The 12,500-nt window shown below is 49.6% G+C and overlaps 1 protein-coding gene across 2 annotated transcripts in view; it reads right to left on the reverse strand.

Annotated features, from left to right (window-relative positions):
- vps13a (vacuolar protein sorting 13 homolog A) overlaps positions 1 to 12,500 on the reverse strand; it is a 54,428-nt gene that overhangs the window by 13,073 nt on the left and 28,855 nt on the right. Inside the window, exons 43-59 of one of the 2 annotated variants that reach the window (XM_084439851.1) lie at positions 12,251 to 12,394; positions 11,913 to 12,014; positions 11,468 to 11,620; positions 10,590 to 10,851; positions 9,071 to 9,231; positions 8,717 to 8,820; positions 8,286 to 8,589; positions 6,216 to 6,647; positions 5,852 to 5,956; positions 5,273 to 5,419; positions 4,448 to 4,579; positions 4,169 to 4,302; positions 3,326 to 3,400; positions 2,562 to 2,688; positions 1,603 to 1,832; positions 1,097 to 1,250; positions 538 to 684 (exon numbers count right to left, since the gene is read on the reverse strand). In XM_084439851.1, the coding sequence (XP_084295977.1) occupies positions 538 to 684; positions 1,097 to 1,250; positions 1,603 to 1,832; positions 2,562 to 2,688; positions 3,326 to 3,400; positions 4,169 to 4,302; positions 4,448 to 4,579; positions 5,273 to 5,419; positions 5,852 to 5,956; positions 6,216 to 6,647; positions 8,286 to 8,589; positions 8,717 to 8,820; positions 9,071 to 9,231; positions 10,590 to 10,851; positions 11,468 to 11,620; positions 11,913 to 12,014; positions 12,251 to 12,394 (2,913 nt within the window). The remainder of the gene's footprint in view (positions 1 to 537; positions 685 to 1,096; positions 1,251 to 1,602; positions 1,833 to 2,561; positions 2,689 to 3,325; positions 3,401 to 4,168; positions 4,303 to 4,447; positions 4,580 to 5,272; positions 5,420 to 5,851; positions 5,957 to 6,215; positions 6,648 to 8,285; positions 8,590 to 8,716; positions 8,821 to 9,070; positions 9,232 to 10,589; positions 10,852 to 11,467; positions 11,621 to 11,912; positions 12,015 to 12,250; positions 12,395 to 12,500) is intronic. The other variant, XM_084439852.1, reaches the window with a different exon arrangement.

Here is a 12,500-nt window from a genome sequence, read left to right on the forward strand (position 1 = left end):
GACCTGTGTTAGGGTTATGGTTCTGACTCAGACCTGTGTTAGGGTTATGGTTCTGACTCAGACCTGTGTTAGGGTTATGGTTCTGACTCAGACCTGTGTTAGGCTTAGGGTTCTAACTCAGACCTGTGTTAGGGTTATGGTTCTGACTCAGACCTGTGTTAGGGTTATGGTTCTGACTCAGACCTGTGTAAGGGTTATGGTTCTGACTCAGACCTGTGTTAGGGTTATGGTTCTGACTCAGACCTGTGTTAGGGTTATGGTTCTAACTCAGACCTGTGTTAGGGTGATGGTTCTGACTCAGACCTGTGTTAGGGTTATGGTTCTGACTCAGACCTGTGTTAGGGTTATGGTTCTGACTCAGACCTGTGTTAGGGTGATGGTTCTAACTCAGACCTGTGTTAGGGTTATGGTTCTGACTCAGACCTGTGTTAGGGTTATGGTTCTGACTCAGACCTGTGTTAGGGTTATGGTTCTAACTCAGACCTGTGTTAGGGTTATGGTTCTGACTCAGACCTGTGTTAGGGTTATGGTTCTGACCTGTATGCGGTTGATCTGGACGCGGACGGCGCTCTGGCGGGGGGAAACGCTGTACTCCGCCTTCACCCCCGGCAGGAAGTTCCTCCTCAGGGGGGCGTCGTGGGGCTGCAGCATCCGCATGTCCACTCCGTTAGGGGTGAGAGATACCTGGGGAGAGAAAGAGAGAGAGACAGAGAGAAGGAGAGGGAGAGTGAGAGTGAAGGAGAAAGAGATGGAGAGAGGGAGAAGGAGGGAGAGGGAGATACAAGATGGGGAGGAAGGGAGAGAGAGGGGGAGAAAGAGAGAGTGAGAGAGACAGAGTAAGAGAGAAGGAGAGAGAGAGAGATGGAGAGGGAGGGACAGAGAGGAGAGGGAGAGGGAGAGAGAGAGAGAGGGAGAGGGAGAAGGAGGGAGAGGGAGATACAAGATGGGGAGGAAGGGAGAGAGAGGGGGGAGAAAGAGAGAGTGAGAGAGAAGGAGACAGAGAGAGGGAGACACACACACACACACAATTGATTCTCTGACGCAGCAGGGGAATTAAAGCCATTTCCAGCTGTGTATGATGACGTTGACCCCTGACCTGGAAGTTGTTGTCCAGGTCCAGGATGGCGGTGTCCACCGGGCTGCCCTCCATGTACTCTCTGAACTGGATCTCCAGAGCGTCAGCGTCCTTAAGGCTCAGCCGCTTCCAGCGAGACTTCTTCTTGGGCTTGTACTCCCACACCACGTCAGAGCTACACGCGGAGGCCAAAGGTCAAAGGTCAAAGGGCTTGCTCTGTAGTGTGTGTGTGTGTGTGTGTGTGTGTGTTAGGACCTCAAGATACGCTACACATGGGGTCACGATACGATTGTATCCCGATACTTTGCGATATGATACATATTGCTATGCATTGCAATACTCTACATGATTTACTAAAAATGTATGTATTTTCCTTGTGCTAAAAAAAATTATATATTAATACGAGAGGCTGGAAAATCGATACAATTGCGATGTATCACTATCGATTTTATTGCACAGCCCTAGTGTGTGTGCATGACTGTACGTGTACGTGTGTGTGTGTTTGTGTGTGTGTCTGCGCGTGTCACCTGGTGATGCCGACGAAGGCCACTTCCTGACTGGTGCTGTTGTTGACCAGGGACACGCCCACGTCCTGCAGAGACAGGACGTACTCCTGCGCCGCCAGCTCCGCCTTCTCGCTCTCGCACAGCAGCTTGTAGATGCGCTGCTCTTGGGTGAACAGCGCCACCCGCTGGAGGCCCTCGTAGAAGGAGATGAGGAACAGCTGCCCTTCGTCGTTCAGGTCCACGCGCTGGTCCTGACGCACGCACACACACACACACACACACACACAGGAAGTGAGATGTAGATGTTTAGATGTGACAGTTTGCTAAGCCCACAGATGTCTGAGGTCACAGTCACTGCCTACAGTCACTGTCTTGTAAATGACAGCGTGGACACAAAGTAACTATCCAAATGCATGTTTGACATCGCTGCAAAAGTAGAACAAGGATATCCTACAATTCTTACTTACTACCTTGACTACGTCATGGGAAAAGAGAGACATCATAAATGTATATTCTATCCATCATGGCCGCTATGTCGGGAGCCAAGCGAAGCTGAAACATCACAGTCTCCCCCGTGTGCTGCCGTCTCCAGACACATGCGGCGTGACGTCTCCCACGCTCTTTATGTTCCTGGGACCACGCCATCGACGGGACCCCCGAGTGAGGCAGCCAGACGCAGCATGTTCTGCCCTCACCTCCTCACCGTCTCATCTCCTCACTGCCTAACTCATCTCCTCACTCCTCATCTCCTCACCGCCTCACTCCTCATCTCCTCATCTCCTCACTCCTCATCTCCTCACCGCCTCAATCCTCATCTCCTCACCGCCTCACTCCTCATCTCCTCACCGCCTCACTGATCTCCTCACCGCCTCACTCATCTCCTCACCGCCTCACTCATCTCCTCACCTCATCTCCTCACCTCCTCACTCCTCATCTCCTCACTCCTCATCTCCTCACTCTTCACCTCCTCATCTCCTCACCTCCTCACTCTTCATCTCTCCAGAGTAGCTGCCACAGCTCCACCTCAGCACGCGTGAACCGGTGGGCTCAGCCCAGGTGTAGTGCACCGCCTTGCCTGGCTCCAGCTCGTCCTTCTCCTTCTGGGAGCTAGGACACACACACACACACACACACACACACACACACACACACACACAGGCGCGCACAAACAAACAAACACACACACACACACACAGTTAGAACGTAAAACACACACAATAGCCTAACACCAAAAGGACAGATGGCGAATTACATCAGAGTAGAAACCCAAAGCCATGGTCAAGATGACACAGCGCCCCGGATACAGCCCAGCTGCCATGGAAACACACACACACATCGTTGTGATGAAAAACCAAGACAAGGTCCATCAGAATCAACCGAACTACAAGAATACTACAAGACGAAAATGAGAGGGACAGAAAGATGATCAGCAAAGAATCAACAGCAAATAGGCTGAGAAAAAAACTACAACTACCCAGTCCAGACAGGAGAGAAAGATAGAGACAGATTACATCAGGCACCGTTTCATCTCAGGAATCTAGACGCTGCAGCTAAGGGGAGGGGAAGTGGGCGTGGCTAAGCACAGGTTTCATCCCATTGGCCGAATCCCATCCATGCAGCAGTAGCCGGAAAGTAAAAGAGCACTAAAACCTAGAAATACAGGGGGGTCAAAGGGTAAAGGTCGTGTCACAGGGGTCTGGGTTTGAGTCTTGGTGTGTCGGGGTCGGGGTCCGTCTCCTGCTACCTGGGCTCGTCCTCCTCCTCTGAGAAGGAGAGGTCCAGCAGCTCGTCTGCCACCCAAGTTGAGTCTCTCTTGCATCTGCTCCGACCCCCCCCAAAACATAAACAACAACAAATGACAAAGCAAAATCTGTCAACACAGGCGGAAAAAACAAAATAAGAAACCAACCTTGTGAACAAAAATCGTGTTGACAAATATTGTATATCAAAGACAGGAAATGCTCCAAATTCACAATCAAATAAAACAAAAACTAAAGTGACATGTCACTCAGAGAAGAAATAAAACTAAAAATGAACTACCGTAATCCACATGGTCCAACAAACTGAAATGCAAGTTAAAAAGAACCACAAACTTGACAACATTACATTTACACACACATGTGATATCGCAACTCTGGAACCCATCATCCTAGCTCTCTCTTCCCCTACATCTCCCCCTCCTCATCCTCCCTCACCTCCACCCCCTTCTCCCCTCATTCCTCCTCCCCTCTCTCCCTCCCTCACCTCCACCCCCTTCTCCCCTCATTCCTCCTCCCTCTCTCACCTCCACCCCCTTCTCCCCTCATTCCTCCTCCCTCTCTCCCTCCACCCCCTTCTCCCCTCATTCCTCCTCCCTCACCTCCACCCCCTTCTCCCCTCATTCCTCCTCCCCTCTCTCCCTCCCTCACCTCCACCCCCTTCTCCCCTCATTCCTCCTCCCTCTCTCCCTCCCTCACCTCCACCCCCTTCTCCCCTCATTCCTCCTCCCTCTCTCCCTCCCTCACCTCCACCCCCTCCTCCCCTCTCTCCCTCCCTCACCTCCACCCCCTTCTCCCCTCATTCCTCCTCCCCTCTCTCCCTCCCTCACCTCTGGTAGAACTCCAGGGTCATGTCCTTGGTGTGGTTGATGATGAGGAAAGGGGCGGCGCCATCATGGTAGTCAGAGAAACGGATCACCACCGAGTGTTCCGATAGGTTCACATCCACGATGATCCCGCCCAGCTGAAACCCGCACGACATTTAAACCAAATAACACAAAATGTTACATACACAAACAAATGAATGTGTACGTGTGTGTGTTTGTGTGTGTGTGTGTGTGTGTGTGTGTGTGTGTGTGTGTGTGTGTGTGTGTGTGTATGTAACTCACAGTGTCGTCCAAGAGCAACAGCAGGGAGTTTTCAGGTCGGGTGAAGTCTATGGTTCGGTGGGTCGACTGACTGCCCCCAACTCTGACCTTCAGCTTCTTCGTGTCTTTCTCAGGCCAGAACGGGATGGCAGACTAGAGAGAGAGAGAGAGAGAGAGAGAGAGAGAGAGAGAGGGAGAGAGACAGAGAGAGAGAGATATAAAGAGAGAGAGAGAGAGAGAGAGGGAGAAAGAGAGAGTAGAGATAGGGAGAAACAGAGAGAGTATAGATAGGGAGAGAGAGAGAGATAGGGAGAGACAGAGAGTAGAAATAGGGAGAGAGAAAGTGAGAGAGTAGAGAAAGAGAGAGACAGGGAGAGAGTAGAGATGGGGAGAGAGAGTAGAAATAGGGAGAGAGAAAGTGAAAGAGAGTAGAGAAAGAGACAGACAGGGAGAGAGAGTAGAGATGGGGAGAGAGAGGGAGAGAGAGAGTAGATAGGGAGAGAGAAAGTGAAAGAGAGAGTAGAGAGAGAGAAAGGGGGATAAAGAGCCAGAAGGGCAGAGAGGGAGAGAAAGTGGGAGAGAAAGGGAAGCATGGCGACAGTAAGAGAGAGTGTGTGTGAAGGCGTACAAGCCTTTCTGCCAAACAGAGACTCAGAAAAGACTGAGCTGAAACACCACTGACCACAGATGACCACTGAGTTCTGGGTTATTCTAGCCCTGGAAGCACAACAGTGGGCCTTCACCACAGCTGACCACCGGTCATTCTGAGTTCAGGGTCCAAACTGGCTCCTGGGTTCCCAGCATGCCACAGCAGCAGTCGCCGCCTCCCGACCTACGAGTTCTGACCTGTTGCGGAGGGGCCTCGGCCCAGTTGTCCTTCCCCTCCTCGCTGACCCAGACGACGTGCTTGGTTCTGTTGACCAGGAGGTAGAACGGCACGAAGGTCACGATCCGGGTCAGGCTGAAACTACTGGCGTCGATCTTCACCCCCACCTGACAACCAGCCAATCACAGTCAGTGTCAATAAGACCACAAGCTTCAGATGCTACTGGATGATGTCATTCTAAAGGGTCGGTTATGCTTCGTAAGACATGCTATGGGGTCATGGCTGCCAAGGAAACCAAGATAAACACAATGCGCCGCCATTCCATTCCATGTCAGGGTCAAGTCCATGGCAGCCATGAGCCATACCTTGTGTTATGAAGTACAGTACTGTGGAAAAGACTTTGGCCCACTAAGAAAAGCTATTTATCTGGTGTTTATTTGCTCGTAAAAACACTATATAACAGTATAGTCCATGACGAAGAAGGAGAAGTAGAAGAGGAAGAGGAGGAGGCAGAAGAAGAAGAAGAAGAAGAGGAAGAAGAGGAAGAAGAGAAAGAGAAAGAGGAAGGAGAAGGAGGAGAAGAAGTGTGCTACACTCACTAGGTAGTCTTTGACCCGGCCTTTACACTTGACGTCGCCGTAGCTACCGACGGTATCCAGGGAGAAGTCGTCGGACAGCTCGCTGTCTGAGATCATCAGACGCACCTGAGAGCAGGAAGAGAGGGCAGACAGGTAATCAAGGCACACAGTTGGTATTTCTCATTTATCTAGCTAGCCCTTAATTGATCAGGCAGATCAATCAATCAATGACGACCTGTTTTGATACGGGCTACGGGAGTACAGGAATAGTTCATCCCCGAGGCTTTAATAATTTAACACCCTTCAATAATTATACCCCAGGGCGATACTACTTTACAGTTGCTCATGTTTAGGCTCCTGTGCTCCGATTGGCCGGCCGGCCTACCTTGTTGTTCTTCAGGAAGTTGTGTGGTTTGAAGGAGAAGAGGAGGGGCATGTCGTAGTCCAGCGGGTGTTTGCGGTGGATGTCGTCAGCCTTGTACTGCAGCAGTCGGCCCGTCTTGTTCACCATCCAATAAGGGGAGTGGACGGCCACCACCGTCTGCCCGGCCTCGTATTTCACGTGGACCGCGATGTCAAGCTCCGCCCTCTCCCTCGCCGACTTCTCCCCGCCCACCTCGTCGTCCTCCAAGGGGAGGGAGTGGAACGTGATGAAGGTGATCTCTTCCTGGTTGCTGCGGGGGATGTACTCGGCCGACCAATCCCGGGAGAAGTAGTCGAGGAGGCGGAGCTCGAGGACGGTTTGGTCGACGACGGCTGTGTGGAGCTGGGCAGAGTGACCCTCACTCAGGGTCACGGGGGCGGGGTCTCCATTGTCCTGTCGGCCAGTCAAAACACAGGCAACAGATATAGGACGCTATATGACACCATTAAATTATACCTACTTACCTGTCTGCCCCCCTGTCTGTCTATCTGTCTATATGCCCACCTGTCTGTCTATCTACCCATCTGTCTGTCTGCCTGACTGCCTGTCTTCCTGTCTACTTGTCTGTCTATGTGTGTGTGTATGGCGTAGAGCAGACAGCGGTAATACATCAGTAGCATCAGTAGTATGTTTAGTTGCATATCAGCATCATAACATATCAGTGCATATTCTATATCATAACATATCGATACAGATCCTATATCATAACATATCGACACATACTGTATCCTATATCATAACATGTCAGCACATATCATATGTCATAACATATCAGCACATATCCTATATCATAACATATCACCACATACTGTATCCTATATCATAACATATCACCACATACTGTATCCTATATCATAACATGTCGGCACATATCCTATATCATAACATGTCAGCACATATCCTATATCATAACATGTCGGCACATATCCTGTATCATAACATGTCAGCACATATCCTATATCATAACATGTCAGCACATATACTACATCATAACATGTCAGCACATATACTACATCATAACATGTCAGCATATATCCTATATCATAACATATCGATATATATCTGATAAGAGGTTTTTCTGTCAAGTGCCCTGGCTATTCTCAGCAGAAGAGCATATACTCTACATGCTTTAGAATCTAAAGCTTAGATGGTCATGGTCGGGTGTCTGGAGGAGATCAAGTGCACATCCATAAGAAGCACACTCCCCCCTGATGTATAAGGTCATAGTTGGAGAGAACTCTAGCCATTGGACTGCAACTATGTACAGTATAGGTACAGAGCACCGACTATAAAGGTGGGACAGACTGAATATCATGTTGTCTGATCAGGCACGTTGAATGCCAAAGCGTTTCGCTGTGCCTGACCTGGATCCATACGCTGTTATACTGAATAAATGTTGAATCTGATCTATAATTCAGTTCCGGCATCTACTTTCCTCTCTGGCCATTGATTCTTCAATACCATCAAAGAATCATCATTTATAAATATCCTATATCATAATATATCGGTACATATCCTATATCATATCATATCGGTGCATATCCTATATCATAACATATCAGCACATATCCTATATCATAACAAGGGCTGGGTATTAGCGAGAACCTCACGATACTGTAGGATACATGTCACAATACAGTGACACGATACAATACATATATTGGGATACTCTTCATAATTTATAAATACAGCTGAAAACTCCATCCCCCGCTCCCTAGAGGTGATCCTGAGGGCGGAGGGAATGTCAGGACATTTTAAATCCATTTAAAACATGAATGTATCTACGACTGAATTCTATCCCTAATTTTCTACATCTACATCTATTCCTTGTCATGTTCTGTATATTTTCCTTCCTTTTTTTTTTTACTGTATTGATACTGTACCGCGGAAAATCAATACAGTATCGCGGGAAAAACATTGCGATGTATTGCTGTAGTGATTTTATTGCGCAGCCCTAATCATAACATAGCGCATATCCTATATCATAACATATCGGCCCGTATCCTACGTGACGAGGTCCTCCTACGGTACCTGTAGTTTGTAGGTGATGGGGTAGGGCAGCAGGTTGCGGAGGAGGATGGGGGGCCACAGGTGGAGGACGTAGGGCTCGTCGAAGTGCTCCCCCACCTCCCCGGTGTGTAGCGAGGTCACCGCGTCCCGCTGCGCCACCATGTTGACCGTGAGCGCGCGGGAGGCGTCGCCGCGGCGATGGCAGGTCTGCCGCATGGGGGCGGCGGCGGCGGCGGGCCGCTGGATCACGTCGTCGTAGCTGAAGCCCTCGGAGACGTCGTACTGCTCGTCGCCCTCGGTTACGGGCTGCAGGCTCAGCTCCGATCTGGGAGGGGGGGGCAGCAGAGGGTGTGTGGGGGATTGAGTGGTTGGGCAAGGGTGTGTGCGTGTGGTGTGTGTGTGTACTGTATGTGTGTGTGTGTGCGTGTACCACATGTGAATAAGCTCCTCACCTATAAGAGTCTAGAGGGACACAGAACTCCTCAGTGGGCAGAGAGGTGCCCAGGCTGGCGGAGCCGTCCAGCACTCTGAAGGGGGTGGAGAAGTGGTTGATGATCTAAGGGGGAGAGAGAGAGAGAGGGTGTGAAAGAAAGAGAGAGTGAGAGATAAAGAGAAAGGGTGTGCGAGAAAGAGAGAGTATTAGTGAGAGAAAGAGAGGTGATTGAGAGGTTTCTTGGGTGTCATTTTTGTGGCCTGGGCGAAAGGTCTCCACACGCGCGCACACACACACACGCACACGCACACACACGCACACACGCACACACACGCACACACACGCACACACACACCCCCCCAGCGGTTCGTACCTGGAAGGGCGAGCGGATCTTGATGTACTTGCTGCCCTCCACAGAGTAGATCTGACACACCAGGAAGCGCGTCACGCCAGAGTCCTTGTGCACCACGCTGTACATGCCCCTCCCCACCTTGATCAGGGGGATCACACTGGCCGAGGTGTGGCCAACCGGAGCTGGGGGGAGGGCACATGGGACAACCAATCATGAAGCTGCTCTGCTCTATTGGAACATACATGATATGTAGTGGTATAACTAGTCGTACTGGGCTGTAGGGGTGGGAGTCAGTAGTGATCTCACGATTTGATTTCGATTCTTGGGGTCACGATTCGATTTCAAATTGATTATCACCGATTCGATTAGCCGATTCCATTGTGACAGAATTTTCTAAATTCCACCATTGGACTGCAGGTTGGGGATTTGTGAATCGATCTTTAATAGTCGAGAATAGAATCGTGATTCTTATATCAGTCGATTTTTTTCACCACCCCTACTTATAACCAGTCTTACTGGGCTGTATGTAGCATTATAACCAGTCTTACTGGGCTGTATGTAGCGTTATAACCAGTCTTACTGGGCTGTATGTAGCGTTATAATCAGTCTTACTGGGCTGTATGTAGCATTATAACCAGTCTTACTGGGCTGTATGTAGCGTTATAACCAGTCTTACTGGGCTGTATGTAGCATTATAACCAGTCTTACTAGGCTGTATGTAGCGTTATAACCAGTCTTACTAGGCTGTATGTAGCGTTATAACCAGTCTTACTAGGCTGTATGTAGCATTATAACCAGTCTTACTAGGCTGTATGTAGCGTTATAACCAGTCTTACTAGGCTGTATGTAGCATTATAATCAGTCTTACTGGGCTGTATGTAGCGTTATAACCAGTCTTACTAGGCTGTATGTAGCGTTATAACCAGTCTTACTAGGCTGTATGTAGCGTTATAACCAGTCTTACTAGGCTGTATGTAGCGTTATAACCAGTCTTACTAGGCTGTATGTAGCATTATAATCAGTCTTACTGGGCTGTATGTAGCATTATAACCAGTCTCACTAGGCTGTATGTAGCGTTATAACCAGTCTTACTAGGCTGTATGTAGCGTTATAACCAGTCTTACTAGGCTGTATGTAGCGTTATAACCAGTCTTACTGGGCTGTATGTAGCGTTATAACCAGTCTTACTGTGCTGTATGTAGCGTTATAACCAGTCTTACTGGGCTGTATGAAGCGTTATAACCAGTCTTACTGGGCTGTATGTAGCGTTATAACCAGTCTTACTGGGCTGTATGAAGCGTTATAACCAGTCTTACTGGGCTGTATGTAGCGTTATAACCAGTCTTACTGGGCTGTATGTAGCGTTATAACCAGTCTTACTGGGCTGTATGTAGCGTTATAACCAGTCTTACTGGGCTGTATGTAGCGTTATAACCAGTCTTACTGGGCTGTATGTAGCATTATAATCAGTCTTACTGGGCTGTATGTAGCGTTATAACCAGTCTTACTGGGCTGTATGTAGCGTTATAATCAGTCTTACTGGGCTGTATGTAGTAGTCCTTGGCGCTGAGGGAGGTCATGGCGGAGAACTGGTCGCTGGTGGCGATGGTGTGCAGGTAGTCCATGTTCAGGCTCTCCCCGTCCTGAAGCTCCACGCGGTGCTCCGGCGCCTCGCGGCCGATGGGGCTGAACATGTGACTGTGAAGCACCGACACGGCCACGCCCAGACGGTTCTTCACCACGAACGGAGCCTCGTCCTTCTGGAAGCTATCGGCCGTCTGCTTGGCCGCCTCTGCGAACGCCTGGCGTGCGCCCACACCAGACACACACACACACACGCACACACACAGACACACACACAGAGGAAAACACACACACACACACACACACAGAGGAAAACACACACAGGAAAACACACACACACACACCGGAAAACACACACACACACACACACACACACACACACACACACACACACACAGGAAAACATACATACACACACACACAGAGGAAAACACACACACACACAGAGGAAAACACACACACACACACACACAAGAAAACATATACACACACACACACACACACACACACACACACACCAAACACGTATACGCACGGAAAACAGACAAACACACAGGATATTTAAAAATGTCAATCACAATACATGATCGACTAGCCAGCACCATCATCAACGTTACTCTCTCTGCTCACCCCTCCCAGTTACTGAGCATGCCCAGTCTGAGTTATTCACCGTGCCCAGGTTACTGAGCATGCCCAGTCTGAGTTATTCACCGTGCCCAGGTTACTGAGCATGCCCAGTCTGAGTTATTCACCGTGCCCAGGTTACTGAGCATGCCCAGTCTGAGTTACTCACCGTGCCCAGGTTACTGAGCATGCCCAGTCTGAGTTACTCACCGTGCCCAGGTTACTGAGCATGCCCAGTCCGAGCTTGGAGAGGGTGATGTTGAGCTGGTCCTTGCTGCTGATGCTGATGACCGTCTTGTAGTCAGGGACATTGTAGTCCACCTCGTCAGATATACCCGAGTACTGCACTGGCTTCTTCTTCATCTGGGGACAGACAAGAGGTATGGTACCTATGACCGTTCTATTGGTCCCTGTGTGTGTGTGTGAGTGTGTGTGTGTGTGTGTGTGTGTGTGTGTGTGTGTGTGTGAGAGAGAGAGTGTGAGAGAGAGAGAGAGAGAGAGAGAGAGAGCGGGTAAGCGCGCAAGAGAGTGAGAGATAGTGTGTGTGTGTGGTGGGTGAAAGAAAGAGAGAGAGAGAGAGAGAGAGAGAGAGAGAGAGAGAGAGACAGAGACAGAGACAGAGACAGAGGGAGTGTGTGCGTGTGTGTGTGTGTACCTTTAGTCCCAGTGTCCAAGGTCTGAAGCCGTCTCTGGTCTCGTCCTCTAAGGGCTCCAGAAGAGGCTCCCACACACCCATCATCTCATTGTAGTAGTGAACCTAAACAAACCGTACATCATACTGTTACATCATATTGGACAAATATTGGACATGAAACCAGTTGATTGGGGACAGCTGGTCAAATTGGGGACACAAGTGGTGTCTCCAATTAGGTTTTAGGGTTGGGCTTGGGGTTAGGGTAAGGGGATATGGAATTAATGTAAGTCAATGCAATGTCCCCAAAAGTTTGCAAAGTCAACATGTGTGTGTGTGTGTGTGTGTGTGTGTGTGTGTACCTCCAGATTGAGCTGGCTGTGCAGGTTGATGAGTGTGCTCCAGTTCTTGACATCTCCGTGGAAGGAGGACTTGGCCAGCAGCATGGGCACGGTGCGATGCCCCACCCCAGCCTCCAGGGTCAGGCAGATAGAGTTGATGGACATCTGAGGGATGAGCAGTGGCTCAAATCAAACACACCTCATTTGAATCTATGTTCACCCAAGGAAGACACCAACTGACAAAGTTTCACTCGTTCTACAGTTGAATGTT

Source organism: Borostomias antarcticus, assembly GCF_949987555.1.
Source record: "Borostomias antarcticus genome assembly, chromosome: 6".
In the NCBI taxonomy this organism is placed as follows: Eukaryota; Metazoa; Chordata; class Actinopteri; order Stomiiformes; family Stomiidae; genus Borostomias; species Borostomias antarcticus.